This window comes from Oncorhynchus mykiss, chromosome 5 (assembly GCF_057628025.1).
Source record: "Oncorhynchus mykiss isolate SJ-2025 chromosome 5, ASM5762802v1, whole genome shotgun sequence".
Taxonomy (NCBI): Eukaryota; Metazoa; Chordata; class Actinopteri; order Salmoniformes; family Salmonidae; genus Oncorhynchus; species Oncorhynchus mykiss.
This window is the reverse complement of record NC_143026.1, coordinates 60,939,090-60,963,140: the sequence shown is the minus strand read 5'-3', so window position 1 is coordinate 60,963,140 and position 24,051 is coordinate 60,939,090. Positions and strand designations below refer to the sequence as shown.

Genomic DNA, 24,051 nt, shown 5'->3' with positions numbered 1-24,051 from the left:
GACTGGCGGCTCTGGCGGCTCCTTGCAGACTGGCAGCTCCTTGCAGACTGGCAGCTCCTTGCAGACTGGCAGCTCTGAACAGGCGGGAGACTCCGGCAGCGCTGAAGAGGAAGGCTCTGGCAGCGCTGGACAGGCGAGGCGCACTGTAGACCTGATGCGTGGTGCTGGCACTGGTGGTACTGGGCCGAGGACACGCACAGGAAGCCTGGTGCGGGGAGCTGCTACCGGAGGGCTGGGGTGTGGAGGTGGGTAGACCGGACCGTGCAGGCGCACTGGAGCTCTTGAGCACCGAGCCTGCCCAACCTTACCTGGTTGAATGCTCACGGTCGCCCTGCCAGTGCGGCGAGGTGGAATAGCCGCACTGGGCTATGCAGGCGAACCGGAGACACCGAGCGCAAGGCTGGTGCCATGTAAGCCGGCCCAAGGAGACGCACTGGGGACCAGATGCGTAGAGCCGGCTTCATGGCACTTGGCTCGACGCTCACTCTAGCCCGGCCGATACGCGGAGCTGGAATGTACCGCACCGGGCTATGCACCCGCACTGGAGACACCGTGCGCACCACAGCATAACACGGTGCCTGCCCGGTCTCTCTAGCCTCCCGGTAAGCACAGGGAGTTTGCGCAGGTCTCCTACCTGGCGTAGCCATACTCCCTGTTAGCCCCCCCCAATAAATTTTTGGGGCTGACTCTCAGGCTTCCATCCGCTTCGCCGTGCTGCCTCCTCATACCGGCGCCTCTCCGCTTTCACCGCCTCCAGCTCCTCTTTGGGGCGGCAATATTCTCCTGGCTGAACCCAGGGTCCTCTTCCGTCTAATTCGTCCTCCCAAGTCCATTTCTCCAAGTAGTGCAGCCTCTCCCACTGCTGCTGCTGCTCCTGCCTGTCACCACGCCGCTTGGTCCTGTTGTGGTGGGTGATTCTGTAACGGCTTTCTTCGGTAGAAGTAGAGTCGGACCAAAATGCAGCATGGCTATTGCAATCCATGTTTATTTAATAATGAAGAAACACGAACTGTACAAAAACAATAAACGTAACGAAAACCGAAACAGCCTAATACTGGTGCACAAACACACAGAACAAGGACACTAAGGACAATCACCCACGAAACACCCAAAGAATATGGCTGCCTAAATATGGTTCCCAATCAGAGACAACGATAAACACCTGCCTCTGATTGAGAACCACTTCAGACAGCCATAGACTTCACTAGAACACCCCACTAAGCTACAAACCCAACACACCACATACAAAAACCCATGCCACACCCTGGCCTGACCAAATAAATGAAAATAAACACAAAATACTTCGACCAGGGCGTGACACAATCAGAGAAAAAATAAGTAAGAAACGTATTAAAATATAAAACGCAACATGTAAAGTGTTGGTCCCATGTTTCATGAGCTGAAATAAAAGATCCCAGAAATGTTCCATAAAAAAAATATAAAAATATTATTTCTCTCAAATGTTGTGTACAAATTTGTTTACATCCCTGTCAGTGAGCAGTTCTCCTTTGCCCAGATAATCCATCCACCTGACAGCTGTGGCATATCAAGAAGCTGATTACAGCATGATTATTACACAGGTGCACCTTGTGCTGGGGACAATAAAAAGGCAACTCTAAAATGTACAGTTTTGTCACACAACACAATGCCACAGACATCACCCATTTTGAGGGAGTGTGCAATTGGCATGCTGACTGCAGGAATGTCCACCAGAGCCATTTCCAGATAATTGAATGTTCATTTCTCTGCCATAAGCAGCCTCCAACATCATTTTAGAGAATTTGGCAGTACGTCCAACCAGCCTCAGAACCGCAGACAATGTGTAACCATGCCCAGGACCTCCACATCCGGCCTCTTCACCTGCGGGATGGTCTGAGACGAGCCTCCCGGACAGCTAATGAAACTGTGGGTTTGTCAGAAACCGTCTCAGGGAAGCTCATCTGCATGCTCTTCATCCTCACCAGGGTCTTGACCTCACTGCAGGTTTGCTTTGTAACTGACTTCGGTAGGCAAATGCTAACCCTCGATGGCCACTGGCATGATGGAGTAGTGTGTTGTTCATGGATGAATGTATGGCGTTGTGTGAGGCGACGTTTGTGGATGTCGACATTGTGAACAGAGTGCCCCATGGTGGCGTTGGGGTTATGGTATCGGCAGTCCAGGAACACAATTACATTTTATCGATAACAATTTGAATACACAGCAGTGGAGGCTGCTGATGGGAGAACGGCTCATAATAATGTCCGGAACAGAGCAAATAGAAGGGCATCAAACAGAGATACCGTGACGAGATTCTGAGGCCCATTGTCATGCCATTCATCCGCTGCCATCACCTCATGTTTCAGCATGATAATGCACGACCCCATATCGCACGGATCTGTACACAATTCCTGGAGGCTGAAAATAGCACAGTTCTTCCATGGCCTGCATACTCACCAGACAGGTCACCTGTTGACCATGTTTGGGATGCTCTGGATCGACGTGTATGACAGCATGTTCCAGTTCCCGCCAAAACATTCCACAGGCCACAATCAACAGCCTGATCAACTCTATGCAAAGGAGATGTGTTTGAGCTGCATGAGGGAAATGGTGGTCACACCAGATACTGACTGTTTTTTAATCAAATTCTAACAACAACTTGTTTTAAATTGGCTAAACAGACTGACAGGCACCATAATTGCTTCCAGTGGGCATATAATATTGCAACAACACAAACTATGAATGGTTTTATGCACATCCAAACTTTTCACATTAGCTGGACAAAATCCAATATAAAGAGAAGAGGAGAATGTCCACTCACTGTTATGATGCTCTCAAATAGGCCTATGTTTTATATACACATTGGAACCATCTTACAGATCACATTTACACTTCTCCAGAAGTTGCATTGCATGCGTGCCACGGACATTTTCACCAGAAACCCAGGACAGTGAATCATTCTAATACGTTTGGTTTTAATCAAATTAAATCAAAAACAAGCAATCTATTTGTTTTTTAAACAACAACAAATACATGTAAAATCTAATGACATCATAAAATCAGCAGTATAAAAAAATTACTTGACGCATTGCTGTTGAACCAGTCTTCGTTACAGTTGAAGTCGGAACTTTACATACACCTAGGTTGGAGTCATTAAAACTTGTTTTTCAACCAATCCACAAATGTCTTGTAAACAAACTATAGTTTTGGCAAGTCAGTTAGGACATCTACTTTGTGCATGATACAAGTAATTCTTCCAACAACTGTTTACAGACAGATTATTTCACTGTATCGCAATTCGAGTGGGTCAGAAGTTTACATACACTAAGTTAACTGTGCCTTTAAACAGCTTGGAAAATTCCAGAAAATGATGTCATGGCTTTAGAAACTTCTGATAGGCTAATTGACATCATTTGAGTCAATTGGAGGTGTACCTGTGAAATCAAATCAATCCCAGAACAAGAGCAAAGAACCTTGTGAAGATGCTGGAGGAAACAGGTACAAAAGTATCTATCCACAGTAAAACGAGTCCTATATTGACATAACATGAAAGGCAGCTCAGCAAGGAAGAAGCCATTGCTCCAAAACTACCATAAAAAAGCCAGACTACGGTTTGCAACTGCACATGGGGACAAAGATCGTACTCCATCCCAACTGTGAAGCACGGGTGTGGCAGCATCATGTTGTGGGGGTGCTTTGCTGCAAGAGGGACGGGTGCACTTCACAAAATAGATGGCATCATGAGGTAGTAAAATGATGTGGATATATTGAAGCAACATCTCAAGACATCAGTCAAGAAGTTAAAGCTTGGTCGCAAATGGGTCTTCCAAATGGACAATGACACCAAGCATACTTCCAAAGTTGTGGCAAAATGGCTTAAGGACAACAAAGTCAAGGTATTGGATTGGCCATCGCAAAGCCCTGACCTCAATAGTATAGAATATTTGTGGGCAGAACTGAAAAAGCGTGTGCGAGCAAGGAGGCCAACAAACCTGACTCAGTTACACCCGCTCTGTCAGGAGGAATGGGCCAATATTCACCCAACTTGTTGTGGGAAGCTTGTGGAATGCTCCCCGAAACGTTTGACCCAAGTTGAACAATTTAAAGGCAATGCTACCAAATACTAACTCAGTGTATGTAAACGTCTGACCCACTGGGAATGTGATGAAAGAAATAAAAGTTGAAATAAATCATTCTCTCTACTATTATTCTGACTTTTTACATTCTTAAAATAAAGTGGTGATCCGAACTGACCTAAGACGGAAAATTTGCTAGGATTAAATGTCAGGAATTGTGAAAAATGTAAATGTATTTGTCTAAGGTATGTAAACTTCTGACTTCAACTGTAGTAGGCTTAGGGTAAGGGTAGCCAATGGGGGGCTTGATTTTTTAAATATGACATGTAAAACAAACCATAGTTACAGGAAAAAAAGCTTCTAAATACGAAGTTCACCGATATACATCGAGGTTCTCATCTCTCGTTTCATGATGTTCATGGACACGTAGCCTACATCACGGAGGGGGTTTTATGCACGTCCAAAGCATGGCTAAAATAATGTAGGCCTGCCTACAATGCATAGATAAAAATGGGATGTCACATCTTGTCCCATGCACATATCGGCAGTGTGCACCACCGCTATATAGGCTGCATTTCCGCTGTCAAAATTCATGTCATAACCAACTGCCTTACCGCTAAAACCAGCTTTTGGTTGGTCTTAAATATCCCTACTAGCGCTGCCTAAAATTAGCACTTTGGATAATGTTTTTAAACACACCTCAATTATTTCCACCCCTCCCATCTGAACACAAGCGTGCTGATGTTAGACAGGTACATTGCCGAACACTGCGTTAGTGCTGGAAAATGCCAGTGCGCCAGTTTTTACATGACGAAATTGCAAGCTAACTTGCGTTTGACACTAGCACTGCCTTAATGGCAGCCCAAAATGGGTGTCTGTATGCAGGCCTAACTGTAATGCACAGTCTAAACTCTCTATTGTATTTATCCTCTTCAGGAAACACACCTCTACACCTCGCTGTCATGATGGGTCACAAAGGTGAGTAGTGCACTGAGTTCATTAGGGTGTTTGTGTGTGTGTGTGTGTCTCTGTGTGTGTGTGTGTGTGTGTGTCTCTCTGTGTGTGTGTGTGTGTGTCTCTGTGTGTGTGTGTGTGTGTGTGTGTGTGTGTGTGTGTGTGTGTGTCTCCATGTGTGTGTGTGTGTGTGTCTCTGTGTGTGTGTGCCTCTGTGTGTGTGTGTGTGTCTGTGGGTGTGTGTTTCTGAGGGTGTGTGTGTGTGTTGTGTCTGGCATGTGTGTGCCTGGTATGTCCATATGCGGAGGGTAAAGTGCCAGACTTGTGTCACAGATCACAGCTCTCCGAGGCAAACTCTAAAAGGCAGGATGCTTAACAGGTTAATCTTATGGATTTATAACTGACCAAAATAAGTTTGCACTGGCAACCCCTTTTTAATGGACTTGCCAACAGACTAAAACCTCTAGAGTGGACTCCCGTGCTAGAACGGACTGTCTCGAGAATAGTGAAGATTGCATTACTAGCCTACTATTGAATCTAAGGCTGCACAAAACAGAGACTCTCCATTGCCGCTTGTCTATGATTGAGATTGGTAAATGTGGCACATTTGGCACACACATACCCTGACCGATGGAACTTGGCAGTGATGATGATGAGCCTAGCTGTACAAATGACTAGAGATTTGTATCTCCTAAATGTACTCTGCTATGACTGTTGCAGATCATTCATGTTAGTGATCATCTCTCTGGATCAAGGAAGATACCGAGATGGTTTGAAAAAGGGATTTTGTTCAAAGTCAGACTGTTCAAAAAGGTAGCTAGTCTCATCCAATGGTTTATACAGTATATACACGTCATTGTTCTCATCCCAGAAATATCTAGGCAGAGACCATACCCTGTCTCATCAGTTCTGGCATGTTACATATTTTTTTTTTTTATTTATACAGTGGAATAATATATAGCCTATGTGGGTAGTTTGACACAAATAACTATCCCCACAACTGCTATAAGGCTTTGTGGAATCCATTAGTACATACATTTTTGTGTTGAGTTATATTGGCTCGACCGGAAACATACTTCTGAGTAAAATATTAATGGAATACCCTTTTACTAGATGCCTACATGTAATTTCACTGGGAGACTAAAGTACATGCTAGTGAAAGATTTATGCATTTTTGCAGGGGACTTTCAGTGCACGATCTAGGTTTATGTATTTAAATATATATATATATATACAGTGCCTTGCGAAAGTATTCGGCCCCCTTGAACTTTGCGATCTTTTGCCACATTTCAGGCTTCAAACATAAAGATATAAAACTGTATTTTTTTGTGAAGAATCAACAACAAGTGGGACACAATCATGAAGTGGAACGACATTTATTGGATATTTCAAACTTTTTTAACAAATCAAAAACTGAAAAATCGGGCAAAATTATTCAGCCCCCTTAAGTTAATACTTTGTAGTGCCACCTTTTGCTGTGATTGCAGCTGTAAGTCGCTTGGGGTATGTCTCTATCAGTTTTGCACATCGAGAGACTGAAATTTTTTCCCATTCCTCCTTGCAAAACAGCTCGAGCTCAGTGAGGTTGGATGGAGAGCATTTGTGAACAGCAGTTTTCAGTTCTTTCCACAGATTCTCGATTGGATTCAGGTCTGGACTTTGACTTGGCCATCCAGGTTATCACCTGGATATGTTTATTTTTGAACCATTCCATTGTAGATTTTGCTTTATGTTTTGGATCATTGTCTTGTTGGAAGACAAATCTCCGTCCCAGTCTCAGGTCTTTTGCAGACTCCATCAGGTTTTCTTCCAGAATGGTCCTGTATTTGGCTCCATCCATCTTCCCATCAATTTTAACCATCTTCCCTGTCCCTGCTGAAGAAAAGCAGGCCCAAACCATGATGCTGCCACCACCATGTTTGACAGTGGGGATGGTGTGTTCAGGGTGATGAGCTGTGTTGCTTTTACGCCAAACATAATGTCTTGCATTGTTGCCAAAAAGTTCAATTTTGGTTTCATCTGACCAGAGCACCTTCTTCCACATGTTTGGTGTGTCTCCCAGGTGGCTTGTGGCAAACTTTAAACGACACTTTTTATGGATATCTTTAAGAAATGGCTTTCTTCTTGCCACTCTTCCATAAAGGCCAGATTTGTGCAATATACGACTGATTGTTACCCTATGGACAGAGTCTCCCACCTCAGCTGTAGATCTCTGCAGTTCATCCAGAGTGATCATGGGCCTCTTGGCTGCATCTCTGATCAGTCTTCTCCTTGTATGAGCTGAAAGTTTAGAGGGACGGCCAGGTTTTAGTAGATTTGCAGTGGTCTGATACTCCTTCCATTTCAATATTATCGCTTGCACAGTGCTCCTTGGGATGTTTAAAGCTTGGGAAATCTTTTTGTATCCAAATCCGGCTTTAAACTTCTTCACAACAGTATCTCGGACCTGCCTGGTGTGTTCCTTGTTCTTCATGATGCTCTCTGCGCTTTTAACGGACCTCTGAGACTATCACAGTGCAGGTGCATTTTTACAGAGACTTGATTACACACTGGTGGATTGTATTTATAATCATTAGTCATTTAGGTCAACATTGGATCATTCAGAGATCCTCACTGAACTTCTGGAGAGTGTTTGCTGCACTGAAAGTAAAGGGGCTGAATAATTTTGCACGCCCAATTTTTCAGTTTTTGATTTGTTAAAAAAGTTTGAAATATCCAATAAATGTCGTTCCACTTCATGATTGTGTCCCACTTGTTGTTGATTCTTCACAAAAAAATACAGTTTTATATCTTTATGTTTGAAGCCTGGAATGTGGCAAACGGTCGCAAAGTTCAAGGGGGCCGAATAGTTTCGCAAGGCACTGTATATATATATATATATATATATATATATATATATATATATATATATATATATATATATATATATATACAGTATTTCACCTTTATTTAACCAGGTAGGCTAGTTGAGAACAAGTTCTCATTTACATCTGCGACCTGGCCAAGAATAAAGCAAAGCAGTTCGACACATACAACACAGAGTTACACATGGAATAAACAAACATACAGTCAATAATACAGTAGAAATAAATCTATATACAGTGTGTGCAAATGAGGTAAGATAAGGGAGATAAGGCAATAAATAGGCCATGGTGGCGAAGTAATTACAATATAGCAATTAAACACTGGAGTGATTGATGTGCAGAAGATGAATGTGCAAGTAGGTATACTGGGGTGCAAAGGAGCAAGATCAATAACTAAATAACAGGATCGGGATGAGGTAGTTGGATGGGCTATATTACAGATGGGCTATGTACAGGTGCAGTGATCTGTGAGCTGCTCTGACAGCTGGTGCTTAAAGCTAGTGAGGGAGATATGAGTCTCCAGCTTCAGTGATTTTTGCAGTTCGTTCCAGTCATTGGCAGCAGAGAACTGGAAGGAAAGGCGGCCAAAGGAGGAATTGGCTTTGGGGGTGACTAGTGAGATATACCTGCTGGAGTGCGTGCTACAGGTGGGTGCTGCAATGGTGACCAGTGAGCTGAGATAAGGTAGGGCTTTACCTAGCAGAGACTTGTAGATGACCTGGAGCCAGTGGGTTTGGCAACGAGTATGAAGCGAGGGTCAGCCAACGAGAGCGTACAGGTCACAGTGGTGGGTAATATATGGGGCTTTGGTGACAAAACGGATGGCACTGTGATAGACTGCATCCAATTTGTTGAGTAGAGTGTTGGAGGCTATTTTGTAAATGACATCGCCGAAGTTGCGGATCGGTAGGATGGCCAGTTTTACGAGGGTATGTTTGGCAGCATGAGTGAAGGATGCTTTGTTGCGAAATAGGAAGCCGATTCTAGATTTAATTTTGGATTGGAGATGCTTAATGTGAGTCTGGAAGGAGAGTTTACAGTCTAACCAGACACCTAGGTATTTGTAGTTGTCCACATAATCTAAGTCAGAACCGTCCAGAGTAGTGATGCTGGTCGGGCAGGCAGGTGCTGGCAGCGATCGGTTGAAGAGCATGCATTTAGTTATTGCATTTGAGAGCAGTTGGAGGCAACGGCGGGAGAGGTGTATGGCATTGAAGCTCGTCTGGAGGTTAGTTAACAGTGTCCAAAGAGGGGCCAGAAGTATACAGAATGGTGTCGTCTGTGTAGAGGTGGATCAGAGAATCACCAGCAGCAAGAGCGACATCATTGATGTATACAGAGAAGAGAGTCGGCCCGAGAATTGAACCCTGTGGCACCCCTTTAGAGACTGCCAGAGGTCCAGACAACAGTGACATACTAAACTCTATCAGGGAAGTAGTTGGTGAACCAGGCGAGGCAGTCATTTGAGAAATCAAGGTTGTTTAATCTGCCGATAAGAATGTGGTGATTGACAGAGTCGAAAGCCTTGGCCAGGTCGATGAATACAGCTGCACAGTAATGTTTCTTATTGATGGCAGTTATGTAGTTTAGGACCTTGAGCATGGCTGAGGTGCACCCAGGACCAGCTCTGAAACCAGATTGCATAGCGAGAAGGTATGGTGGGATTCGAAATGGTCGCTAATCTGTTTGTTAACTTGGCTTTCGAAGACCTTAAAAAGGCAGGGTAGGATAGATATAGGTCTGTAGCAGTTTGGGTCTAGTGTGTCTCCCCCTTTGAAGAGGGGGATGATCGCGGCAGCTTTCCAATCTTTGGGAATCTCAGACGATACGAAAGAGAGGTTGAACAGGTTAGTAATAGGGGTTGCAACAATTTCGGCAGATAATTTTAGAAAGAGAGGTTCAAGAATGTCTAGCCCGGCTGATTTGTAGGGGTCCAGATTTTGCAGCACTTTCAGAACATCAGATGTCTGGACTTGGGTGAAGGAGAAATGGGGAGGCTTGGGCCAGTTGCTGTGGGATGCCGGGCAGTTGACTGGGGTTTGGATAGCCAGTTGGAAAGCATGGCAAGCTGTAGAAAAATGCTTATTGAAATTCTCAAGGGCACAAGGTGAGACCCAAATGCAGACACAGGAGGCAGATGTTTGAGCTCCGATATTTATAATACCAAAAGGGGTAAAAAAGGCAGGTCAGTGACAGACAAGAGTTCTTAAACCAGGTCAGAGTCCAAACAGTACCAGCCGATAAGCAGGCTTGAGGTCAGAACAGGCAGAGTGGTCAGGCAGGCGGATATGGCGTCAGGACAGGCAAGAGTCAAAACCAGGAGGGCTAGGAAAAAACAGAGACTGGGAAAAATAGGACCTAGGCAAACCTCTGGTTGACTTGGCAAAACAAGACTAACTGGCACAGAGAGACAGGAAACACCGGGATAAATACACCGGGGACTAATGGGGAAAACAGGAGACACCTGGAGGTGGGTGGAGACAATCACAAAGACAGGTGAAACAGATCAGGGCATGACATTATTTTCCTTGTTCATTGCTTTGTGTTTGTCAGATCTGAACACAACTGGATTGAATTTACATGGAACTCTCATTCCTATTACAGTATACAGTGCCTTCAGAAAGTATTCACACTCCTTGACTTTTTCCACACTTTGTTGTGTTACAAAGTGTGATTAAAATTGATTTCGTTGTCATTTTTTGTCAACGACCAACACAAAATACTCTATGGGAATTAATGAAAAATAAAACACAAATAAATATTTATATTAGAGAAGTATTCAACCCGATGATGATAAAATCAGCTATGAGTCTTACTGGACTGAAGGCCTGCATCTGATGGTCAGTCTGAGGGGAGAGAGGGTGCAACGGTGAGGCTGACACCGTCCCTCCACTCTCCCTCCGTGCCTCCACTGAGAAAATGGGACACAGTCTTCCAGCTGATGGAGAAACTCAAGTCGCACTGCATTATTTCTGCCTCATACACCAATTCATGTTGTTACTCCTATGACCAGAGAAAGTGAAATATTCCTTGATATTAAAAGGATTCATGCTGCAAATAATAACAACGCAAGCTTATCGGAACCCTTTGCTATACTCATTAATTGCAGCTACAGTGCTGGCTGTAGGCAGAATGTGCATTTTATGGCTTATAGAAGTGTTGAACAAAGTGTTGACAGTGCTGAATATCAACTTAAACATGAACTTACTCATAAAAACATCAGCCCTGTGCTGTATTCGTTGAGTCTCTCTAGTCATTGTTTTGAAAGTTTTGAAATCTCGCATTATCAACTTTGCTTTTAGTTTGAGGTTTATTTTTACAGTATGACTTGAGGAAACTGTGCAGACACAGTGATCTGAGCTCTCTGATTGGCCAGCGGTAGGCCTATAGGTGCACTTAAATTGCTCTCCGTGGGCCTGCCGGGTAGGCGGAGTTCTACCTTCAGAAACAATAAATGGTTCAAAATGGGAACACGTTGCCTTCCGGTGCATCTGTACAAACAATAGTGTGCAAGTATAAACACCATGGGACCAATCAGCCGTCATACCGCTCAGGAAGGAGACGCGTTCTGTCTCCTAGAGATGAAGTACTTTGGTGCGAAAAGTGCAAATCAATCCCAGAACAACAGCAAAGAACCTTGTGAAGATACTGGAGGAACAAAAGTATCTATAGCCACAGTAAAACGAGTCCTATATCGACATAACCTAAAAGGCCGCTCAGCAAGGAAGAAGCCATTGCTCCAAAACCGCCATAAAAAAGCCAGACTACGGTTTGCAACTGCACATGGGGACAAAGATCATACTTTTTGGAGAAATGTCCTCTGGTCTGATAAAACAAAAATATAACTGTTTGGCCATAATGACCATCGTTGTGTTTGGAGGAAAACGGCGGAGGCTTGCAAGCCGAAGAACACGTGAAGCACGGGGGTGGCAGCATCATGTTGTGGGGGTGCTTTGCTGCAGCAGGGACTGGTGCACTTCACAAAATAGATGAATTCACGAGGAAGGAAAATTATGTGGATATATTGAAGCAACATCTCAAGACATCAGTCAAGATGTTAAAGCTTGGTCACAAATGGGTCTTCCAACTGGACAATGACCCCAAGCATACTTCCAATGTTGGGGCAAAATGGCGTAAGGACAACAAAGTCAAGGTATTGGAATGGCCATCACAAAGCCCTGACCTCAATCCTATAGAAAATGTGTGGGCAGAACTGAAAAAGCGTGTGCGAGCAAGGAGGCCAACAAACCTGACTCAGTTACACCCGCTCTGTCAGGAGGAATGATCCAAAATTCACCCAACTTATTGTGGGAAGCTTGTGGAAGGCTACCCGAAACGTTTGACCCAAGTTGAACAATTTAAAGACAATGCTACCAAATACTAATTAAGTGTATGTAAACTTCTGACCCACTGGGAATGTGATGAAATAAATAATTCTCTACTATTATTCTTACATTCTTAAAATAAAGTGGTGATCCTAACTGACCTAAGACAGGGAATTGTTTTCTAGGATTAAATGTCAGGAATTGTGATAAACTGAGTTAAATGTATTTGGCTAAGGTGTGTGTAAACTTCTGACTTGAACTGTATATGGCGCTCTCCCCATCACTAAAAAACTTGAGAGGCACACAGCAATGCGGTCGGAGCTTGATTTGGCATTTGCGTGCCTCCGGGGCCTCCGCAATTGCGTCACACCCTCCATACGGAGCCTCCAGACAGGCTTTCCAGAATAAGCATAAATAGGCTATAAATCTCTAAGAATATTCCACACCTGGATTGTGCAACATTTTCCCATTATTCTTTTCAAAATTCTTCAAGCTCTGTGAAATTGGTTGTTGATCATTGCTAGACAACATTTTCAAGTCTTGCCATAGATTTTCAAGCAGATTTAAGTAAAAAACTTAAAGGAACATTCACTGTCTTCTTGGTAAGCAACTCCAGTGTAGATTTGGGCTTGTCTTTTAGGTTATTGTCCTGCTGAAAGGTAAATTCATCTCCCAGTGTCTGTTGGAAAGCAGACCAAACCAGGTTTTCCTCTAGGATTTTGCCTGTGCTTAGCTCCATTCCATTTATTTTTTATCCAGAAAATCTCCCCTGTCCTTAACAATTATAAGCAAATCCATAACATGATGCAGCCACAACTATGATTGAAAATATGGAGAGTGGTACTTAGTAATGTGTTGTGTTGGATTTGCCCCCAACATAACACTTTGTATTCAGGACCAAAAGTTAATTGCTTTGCCAAATTTTTTGCAGTATTAATTTAGTGCCCTGTTGCAAACAGGATGCATGTTTTGGAATACAATGTATTGATCCATCCTCAGTTTTCTCCTATCACAGACATTAAACTCTAACTGTTTTAAGGTCACCATTGGCAACATGGGGAAATCCTTGAGCGGTTTCGTTCCTCTCCGGCAACTGAGTTAGAAAGGACGCTTTTATCTTTGTAGTGACTGGGTGTATTGATACACCATCCAAAGTGTAATTAATTACGTCACTATGCTCGAAGGGATATTTATTTGTATTTTTACTGATCTTCCACTAGGTACCCTTCTTTGCGAGGCATTGGAAAACCTCCCTGGTCTTTATGGTTGAATCTGTGTTTGAAATTCACTGCTCGACTGACGGATCTTACAGATAATTGTATGTGTGGGGTACAGAGATGAGCTAGACATAAAAAAAATCATGTTAAACACTATTATTGCACACAGAGTCCATGCAACTGTTGTGTTTTTGGCTATGCCGGATTAAGTGATATGACATGCTATTCTATAAAATAATTTCTCCGTAATTAATATCACCTGATTGAGCTAATCATGTAAATGTAATTAACTAGAGAGTCGGGCACCACAAAATAATGTTTATAGAGCTGTTATATTTCCGAATAAACTCTTAAAGACCTAGTAATATTTTACATCAGCATCAGTCAATTTTAATCATCATCTTAATTCAGTTTCATCTGAAAGTTGTAAATTCTTGGTTATCTGCACGAACCCTGGCTCACAAGTTGAATCAGCAATACAAAATTGGGTTTAATTATTTATTTACTAAATACCTAACTAATCACACAGAATTACACGTACACATAATTAAATCATAACTTGATTACAAATTACGTCATGAAGGAAAACGTCCCTAGCGGGTGGAACAAATACGACAACTTGTTACACAAAAGAAAAGGGGTCGGGTTTGAGTGAAGGAGCGGGAAGACTGAGGAACAAAGGCGAAGCTGTGCTATCGTAAATACAGTATCTTATGCATTCTAAATTACCGGCCATTTGGAAAAGGAAAATGCAATAAATATTTACTCTGAGCTGCGCTTCGGTAGGTTGGTGGTAGATGGAAGGCCGTGTTGCCCAACCGAGTCCTTTGAAGAATGTCTCTGGTTGTCAATTGGAAACATTGTAGTAACGTTGTTGAGTGATAGACGGGGTACTCTGTCTGTTCCTTCCTAACCCTCGTTGCATCTGCTGTTGCTAACTCAACGGCTAGGAGGTATAATTTCTGTAGTGAATAAGAGTTCAACGTTCACACCATTCGCAACCAAAGCTCACGCTGATGTTGGCTTCGTTCTGTAGTTATTATCTGAACCATTCTGACATCGGACCGTCGTCCTCACGTCCTCGGAACACGAGGTTATATTGTCGTCAAGGCTTTATATAGGAAGGGAGAGGAGGGCGTGTTTGAAAGCTTTTATAGCCCATGTCCCTTCACAGGGACGGGCCACTGATTGAGCAATCTTATAAAAACCCAAATCTCACATTTTAGAAGCTAAAATCACATTTCATCCCATCACGAATAATTTAATATTCAAACATTTAAATTGAACAACAATTCCATGTGAATCCGATAACTCTGATGTGTAGACTTTCCACTGTAGAGTTTATGTCATTGATGAGAATGTCTCAGATGACAACCGAACTGACATCATATTCATTAAGTACCACAGCATATGTTCAATTGGTTGGATTACCAGAATATAGTTCATTTCCCCCCACCTTCTAACGTTCCCAGAATCTCTATGTTAACCAAGGGTTTTGCAAATGTAACCTCAGTAGGGTAGAGAGAGGAAAAAGGGCCCAAGGCCAACGTCATGACACTACTTATTATATGACTTGTTAAGCAAATGTCTACTCCTGAACTTATTTAGGCTTGCCATAACAATGGATGAATACTCATTGTCTCAAGACATTTCAGCTATTCATTTTTAAAAATTAATTTCCACTTTTGCATTATGGGGTATTGTGTGTAGGCCAGTGACACAAAATCTCAATTTAATCCATGTTAAATTCAGACTAACACAACAAAATGTGTAAAAAGTCAAGGATAGTGAATACTTTCTGAAGGCAGGTTAGATATTGCTTAGTGCTTTCTAGCCAAATACGTGTGTATAGTGGTTGAATTGATTGTTGTAATGAGCCTAGCCCAAGCTAATGACACTACCCTATTCTCTGGAGATTCCTCTGGAGATTCCCTGGCTAGACAGGCGATAGCAACAACATCTCATGTTGTGGGTGTGGTCCTCCTATTGGGATTTCTGTTTGGAAGGAGACACTGCACTGCTTTGTGTGTATGTGTTTAATGTATGATTGCCCCTGTAGCATACAGTGAGGGATGTGTCTCGTTTGTGATTAGGTGCTGGATACTGACACTAATACACACACTCTACACACACGTACATATGGATTTGGTTCTGTAGATATGTTGTAGAAGTATGTGATAATGTGTTTTGAAGTGTAATGTTTTAGCTGAATGTAAATTGCCTTAATATTGCTGGACCCCAGGAAGAGTAGCTGCTGCCTTGATAGCAGCTAATGAGTAATGGGCATTTCCATGTAAAGGACCCATGAGCACCAACATGTGAAGTTCATAGGAACATGTCAAATTTGGTGTGAAATGAAAGCTAAGAGTCTATATTTTAGTTGTTGAAATGAAGGCATATACATTTTTCAACCATTTCTTTGCGTGCTTTGATTTCTGGTTTAACAGATGGAAAAGGTTTTAAAAGGAATTAGAAATACATCAAAACACAATCATTTTGAAGTAAAGACCAATGCCAACTAATATTACAACATATATTTAAATAATTTTCCTTTTGGAAGTTTAAGAAACATTGCCCTGTGCCTTGGAATTAATTCCATTACCAAAAACCCACATATATTTAAGATTTTTCTAATTTCTCTCCCTCTTGAGGACGGAGGATAATGAAAGTTCACAGAAGTAACAAGTAAAGGTAGACATACAAATAGTTATATTATTTTGACAGATATCTATTTAGTTTATGAATGAATGATTAAAGCCAAATTGGTAATAGAATTTCAGAAAAATCTGTAACGGATTTACTGCAATTGAGTTGGCTACAATGAGAAATCATAATAGTCACAAACCACAGTTGGGTCACCTGCTACAGTGCTCCCTTCCACTGGCATGTTCCACTGGCGTACTGTTCTTTTTCTTTTTGTCATCTGGTGGTCAAAGCAAGTGTGAAAACAGTCTGGACAACCCCTCCCTCCCTCTGTCTCCCTCTCTTCCTCTGTCTCCCCCTCTCTCTCTGTCTCCCTCCCTCCCTCCCTCCCTGTGTCTCCCTCTTTCTCTGTCTCCCTCCCTCCCTCTGTCTCCCTCCCTCTCTCCCTCTGCCTCCCTCCCTCCGTCTCCCTCTCTCTGCCTCTCTCCCTATCTCTCCCTCTCTCTGCCCCTCCCTCTGTCTCCCTGCCTTTGTCTCCCTCAATCTCTCTGCCCCTCACTCTGTCTCCCTCCCTCCCTCCCTCTGTCTCCCTCTCTCTCTCTGCCCCTCCCTCTGTCTCCCTCTCTCTCTTTGCCGCTCCCCCTGTCTCCCTCCCCCCTCTGTCTCCCTCCCTCTCTCTCACTCTCTCTCTCTCTCTCTGCCCCTCTCTCTGACTCCCTCCCTCCCTCCCTCTGTCTCCCTCTCTCTCTCTGCCCCTCCCTCTGTCTCCCTCCCTCCCTCTGTCTCCCTCTCTCTCTGACCCTCCCTCTGTCTCACTCTCTCTCTCTCTGCCCCTCCCTCTGTCTCCCTCTCTCTCTCTGCCCCTCCCTCTGTCTCCCTCTCTCTCTCTGCCCCTCCCTCTGTCCCCCTCTCTCTCTCTGCCCCTCCCTCTGTCTCCCTCTCTCTCTCTCTGCCCCTCTCTCGGTCTCTGCCTCTCCTGTCTCTGCCTCTCTCTCTCCCTCCTTCTGTCTCCCTCTCTCTCTCTGCCCCTCTCTCTGCCTCCCTCTGTCTCCCTCTCTGTCTCTGCCTCTCTCCCTCCCTCTGTATCCCTCTCTCTCTCTTCCCCTCTCTCTGTCTCCCTGTCTCCCTCTCTCTATGCCCCTCTCTCTGTCTCTGCCTCTCTCCCTCCCTCCCTGCCTCGGTCTCTCTCTCTCTCGCTCTTGCTCTCTCTCTCTCTAATTAACATAAACACATTTAGCATCTCTTGGCTTCCCCACATAGCCTACAAGTCTAATAAATCAATTTAATATAGCCTACACCTTCATAATAAATCTGTTATTTATTTTAGACCGGTCTAAAGAAGCATGAAATGAAGAAAATGTAGTCTATTTCAAAAGAACAGAATAGCATACTCTGAGTTGTCCTTATGTTAGGTCCTGATCTGGCAATGCGCACATGGCAGTAAGTGTGATTGTTCCATTAGCGGAAAACACCATTATCATAAGTGACTGCAAATGCAATTATGCATTTAATGCTTTTATTATAAAGATGCATGTTTTATGGTGAAAATGATCTTCCCCAAACGTGAAACTCATGCGCTGCTTATGTATGCCAGTTAGTCTCTACACCCCTTGTAAAGTGGATTAACATGCTTAATTTGAAGAAGTTATTTGGCCACTTTAGTTGTGATACAAACCTTATTAAAGCATACAGGCATCTTTGGACTAGGCTAGGAATAAGGGGGAAATAAGGCATATTTTCTTATGCTGGGCATCATTCACAAGTGATAGGCTAATATTGTCCCCCATCAGACTATTCCTGATTGAATCATGTCTTTACATATACTAAATAATATATGTGTGAAATTTGTTTTGATTTAGAATATACCATTATCATGCACCTTTATCGAAACAGGGGCAGCGGGAAAAAATACATATCATCTGGGCACTTAAATAGTGAATGGAGGATGCTTTTCCCCATGGTTCATTTTCATGCCAGCCAGGTAGGCTATACTCCTGTTGTAAATATAAGCAATGAGCTTAATATTAGGCAAGTTGAGAAATAAATATAGCAGGCCTAGCCTATAGAAAGCTGATGGGATCCTCCTCTTTTTGGTAGAGGCCATCACTCTGTTTTCTGGCGCAATTGCATAGCCTATAGAAATATTGGTCAAAATGAGCTCATGGGCTGTCATGAAGTGTTTGATTCGATTTTCGAAGACATTTACATTGATGTCAGAGTGATTAGAGGTACAATTGAGTGCTGAGTACTGAGCATTTAGCAAGTTTGGTAGACTACTAATGACCAGTAGCAGCATCAGGGCTTGGAGAAGCCTAATTACTGTGACTAAACGGTTACATGGAATTTTACTGCCTTCTTGACTCGTGACCGCCAGTGTTGCGGTAATATGGTCATTGCAACAGCCCTAGTCCGGACCGGCCTTGACTTGGCCCAAACATAGACATCCATGATTGTTTCAGATTTGGTCCAGTCCGAATCTGAACCAATCATAGACGTCTATGTTTTACAAGTATGTAGAGCACAGTACAGTACAGTAGAGTACATACAGTAAAGTCAAGTTTAAAAAAAAATGTATGTAAGGGATAAACACAGAAGTTCTGTACTTTACCTTGGAAATAATGGATGACGCAGCGGGATGAAGCAGAGCTGAGTTCCTTTGTGGAATTAATTTTTCTAAGGTAATGTACAGAATGGAGGTGTTTATCCTGCTTATACCACAGTTGCCAAAGAATACAATACTAAAGCACACATTTCCCGGTTTATATAAAAATAAATCATTATATTTTAATTTTTATGGCGTCGGGCTGAACAATGCCATTTACCTGTAACTGTATTCATGCTTTTTGTGCGTTATTGCTTAAGTACAGTACACAGTAGAGCACACTGAAGATGAGTACACTATAATGTACTGTATTGTACTGTACTGTACAATACTGTACATTACTGTACTCTGCTCTACCATACTCTACAGTGCTGTGCCGTACTTTGTTGTCCAAACTTAGACGTCTATGATGTAAAATATAGACATCTATGATTAGTTCAGATTTGGTCCTTCAGCATAACGTTTCTTACAGGTTTCCTCGTTGTTCTATTTAAAGTCATGTTCTCAAATTGTTCGGAGAACATTAAGAAACAACGTTCTTCTTTGGGAATTTCATTACTTCAACATAACGTTTCCTACATGTTTTGTCATTGTTCTATTTAAAGTCATGTTCTCAAATAGTTCAGAGAGTGTTAACTAACAACATTCTTCGGTGGGAATTTCAATACTTCAGCATAACATTTCCTTCAGGTTTCCTCCTGGTTCTATTTTAAAGTAATGTACTCAGAACGTTCCGAGAACGTTAAGAAACAACTTAGCTTTTTAGGAATGTCAGTGCTTTAGCACTGTGACATTTAAAGAACATACATTATTTCAAAACATACATTCCGTTCTCAACTTCATCAAAACTCCTCTATTTGTTAAGTGTGTTCAGGTGTTTTGGCCACACCCACTAATTGACCACACCTAATCTTAATGAGTACTTGTTTCCTTTGAAATAGGGTCTGTTTGAATAGACTAAAATGAACAGTTTTGTATGAGTTTAAAAAACACACAGCATGCTAGCCCCATCCTGGTGGCACAGTGGACTAATTCCATGGATAGCAAACAGAAGATCATAGGTTTGAATCTCACTGATGCTGTGCACAATTAAAAGTAAATGTGTTTGCATGATTAATGCAGAAGAAAATGTATTTCTATGTGTCCTATTTGTGCTTGGAGTTCAAAAATATAGATATAAAGTGTTGGTTTCATGAGCTGAAATAAAAGATCCCAGAACTGTTCCATACGCACAAAAAGCTTGTGCACACATTTCTTTAATCCCTGTTATTGAGCATTTCTCCTTTGCTCATCCATCCACCTGACAGTTGTGGCATATCAATAAGCTGATTAAACAGCATAATCATTACAGATGCACCTTGTGTTGGGGACAATAAAAAAAAACACTAAAAATGTGCAGTTTTGTCACACTACGCAATGCCACAGATGTCTCAAGTTTTGAGGGAACCTGCAATTGGCATGCTGACTGCAGGAATGTCCACCAGAGCTGTTGTCAGAGAATTTAATGTTAATTTCTCTACCATAAGATAATTTTATAATTTTTGGCAGTTTGTCCAACCAGCCTCCCAACCACAGACCACATATAACCACGCCAGCCCAGGATCTCTAACATCCGGCTTCTTCACCTGTGGGATCATCTGAGACCAGCCACCTTGACAGCTGATAAAACTGGGGGTTTGCAACTGAAGAATTTCTGCACAAACTGTCAGAAACCGTCTCAGGGAAGCTCATCTCCGTGCTCATCATCCTCACTGGGGTCTTAACATGACTGCAGTTCGGCGTCCTAACCAACTTCAGTAGGCAGACGCTCACCTTCGATGGCCACTGGCACACTGGAGAAGTGTGCTTTAAACCCCGTTCCGCTAGCGGAACCCCTCGCCAACAGCCAATGAAATTGCAGGGCGCCAAATACAAATCAACATGTCATGAATCAAATTTTTCAAACATACAAGTATTAGGCATCATTTTAAAGATAACATTCTCGTTAATCCAGCCACAGTGTCTGATTTAAAAAAATGCTTTACAGCGAAAGCGCCACAAACGATTATGTTAGGTCACCACCTAGCCACAGAAAAACCCAGCCATTTTTCCAGCCAAAGAGAGGAGTCACAAAAAGCAGAAATAGAGATAAAATTAATCACAAACCTTTGATGATTTTCATCAGATGACACTCATAGGACTTCATGTTACACAATACATGTATGTTTTGTTCGATAAAGTGCATATTTATATCCAAAAATCTCATTTTACATTGGTGTGTTATGTTCAGTAGTTCAAAAACATGCTATGATTTTGCAGAGAGCCACATGAATTCACAGAAATACTCATTATAAATGTTCATTAAAATTCAAGTGTTATGCAGGGAAATTTAGATACACTTCTCTTTAATGCAACCGCTGTGTCAGATTTAATAAAAACTTTACGGAAAAAGCATAGTCTGAGTACGGCGCTAAGAGCCCAAACGAGCCAAAATAAATATCTGCCATGTTGCGCAGTCAACATTAGTCATAAATAGCATTATAAATATTCACTTACCTTTGATGATCTTCATCAGAATGCACTCCCAGGAATCGCAGTTCCACAATAAATGTTTGTTTTGTTCGATAATGTCCATAATTTATGTCCAAATAGCTTCTTTTGTTAGGGCGTTTGGTAAACAAATCCAAACGCGCACTCAGGTCCAGTTGGACGAAAAGTTCAAAAGGTTATATTACAGATTGAAGAAACTTGTCAAACAATCTTTAGGATGTTTTTATCATAAATGTTCAATAATGTTCCAACCGGAGAATTCCATTGTCTGAAAAGCAATCACATGAGATACCTCTCATGTGAACGCACATGACTGAGAACGAGGCTGCTGCCAGACCCCTTAGTCAAACAGCTCTCATTCGCTCCCACTTCACAGTAGAAGCCTGAAACAACATTCTGAAGACGGTTGACATCTAGTGGAAGCCTTAGGAAGTGGAAAATAACCCATATCCCACTGCGAATTCGATAGGCGCCGAGTTCAAAAACGACAAACCTCAGGTTTCCCACTTCCTGTTTGGATTTTTTCTCACGTTTTTGCCTGCAATATGAGTTCTGTTATACTCACAGACATCATTCAAACAGTTTTAGAAGTGTTTTCATAGTGTTATCTATCCAATACTAATAATATGCATATATTAGCATCTGGGACTGAGTAGGAGGAAGTTTACTCTGGGCACGCTATTCATCCAAAAGTGAAAATGCTTCCCCCTATCCCAAAGAAGTTAATGGATAAATCCCGGTTTCAACTGTACCGGCTAGATGGCAGACAGCATGTATGGCGTTGTGTGGGAAAGCGGTTTGCCCCATTAACTTTGTGAACAGTGCCCCATGATGGTGGTGAGGTTATGGTATGGGCAGGCACAAGCCATGGACAACACAATTGCATTTTATTGATTGCGATTTGAATGCACAGAGATACTGTGACGAGATCCTGGGGCCTATTGTCATGCCATTTATCCGCCACCATCATATCAAGTTTCAGCATGATAATGCATGGCTCCATGTCGCAAGGATCTGTACTCAATGCCTGGTAGCTGAAAATGTCCAAGTTATTCCATGGCCTGCATACTCACCAAACATGTCACCCATTGAGCATGTGTGGGATGCTCTGGATTGACGTGTACGACAGTGTGTTTCAGTTCCCGCCAATATGCAGCAACTTCACACAGCCATTGAAAAGGAGTGGGACAACATTCCAAATGCCACAATCAGCCCGATCAACTCTATGCGAAGGAGATGTGTCGCGCTGTATGAGGAAAATGGTGGTCACACCAGATGCTGACTGGTTGTCTTATCCACGCCCCTACCGTACCTCTTTTTTTAATAAGATATCTGTGACCAACAGATGCATATCTGTATTCCCAGTCATTTGAAAACCATAGATTAGGGCCCAATGCGTTCATTTAAATTGACAGATTTTCTTATATGAACTGTCATTCAGTGAAATCTTTGAAATTGTTACATGTTGGGTTTATATTTTTGTTCAGTGTCGTCAACCCAAAACTAAGCTAGCAGTGTTATTAAAAGTCTTATTAAAAAATGTTGTGAAAGCCTTACATTGCAATCAAAACATTCACAGCATTTAGAAAATGTTCTCAGAATGTTATTTAATTACCTTCAAATAACCTATAATTTCTATTCTCAGAAAGTTAATAGAACCTCCATGCAATCTAAAAATGTAGGTTCCCAGAACAGGCTAAATTTTCACTTCTGTTCTTAGAACGTTTTGAAAACTTTCCATTCTACCGGCAAGGAAACTTATGGCTTTGTTCCCAGAGCTAATGGGAACCTGTTAGAGGAATTTAACTCCTATATGTTCATTAACCAATTCATTTATAACAAAGCAAAACACTGTCTGTTTCTAAGAATTTGTAAGGTTCTTATTTGCATAAAATAGACAAACATCAGTCTCAAAATTAATCAATAGCGTTTATTCCCAAGAGCTCGGAACATAATCACATGTACATTAGTTTATATATCACACATAGCGTCATGTCGTACGAAATGTCCCTCCTCCTCTTGGACAATGACAAAGCTGCTTTTCAATTCAATTCTAACACATACACATTGCTTATCTTCTGCTACCATATGTTACACAATCTACTGCACGCCCAATTGTTTCTCCCCTCCCTGGTTGGGGACCAGACATCTTTCCTGTTGTTAGTTTCACTGTGATCACGAGTTGTCTGTTGACCCTTCCTCTTGGCTTATGTACCAACATATTCTTCAACAGACAACTGAGTTATAACTCTACGCCAAATGTATACATTAGTTAGTCATTATTGATGAAAATCCTTCAGCAGAAACCAAAACATACATTCCCACAACTTCCAAGGAACCAAATGTGCTAGCTGGGGTGTGGTTTGTTAATCTTTGAAAGTTTTTGTTTGGCATACATTAAGTGAATTCCGTTAAATGTGGAATTGCCCTGACCTCTCTTCTCCCTGCACGGTAAAATCATAATGAATACTAATGAAAGTCAGTGGGTGAGAGGGACTGTAGGAGACACGTTTAGTACTGAAGATGATGTATTATCTGGGGAGTCAGATCATTTAAGTGCATATCTGTATAGCTGATAAGTCTGTGTCTGCACTCAGCACAATGCTATGGGCTGAATGCAGTATTATACTGGAAGTATAAGGGGATTCCAGTATTTGGCGTATAGTAACAGAACATCACTGAGCTGCCTATATCTGACATAGTTGTTAGGATGGTGTTTCTTTGGCCTCATGTCCTGTAGTGCCTCATGTCCTGTAGTGCCTCATGTCCTGTTGTGCCTCATGTCCTGTTGTGCCTCATGTCCTGTAGTGCCTCATGTCCTGTAGTGCCTCATGTCCTGTTGTGCCTCATGTCCTGTAGTGC

General features: G+C 42.3%; 1 protein-coding gene across 1 annotated transcript in view; it reads left to right on the top strand.

The window, feature by feature from the left end:
- LOC110524182 (ankyrin repeat domain-containing protein 13C) overlaps positions 1–24,051 on the top strand; it is an 85,150-nt gene that overhangs the window by 8,593 nt on the left and 52,506 nt on the right. The window contains exon 2 of the mRNA XM_036977978.2: positions 4,992–5,033. Coding sequence (XP_036833873.2) covers positions 4,992–5,033 — 42 coding nt within the window. The remainder of the gene's footprint in view (positions 1–4,991; positions 5,034–24,051) is intronic.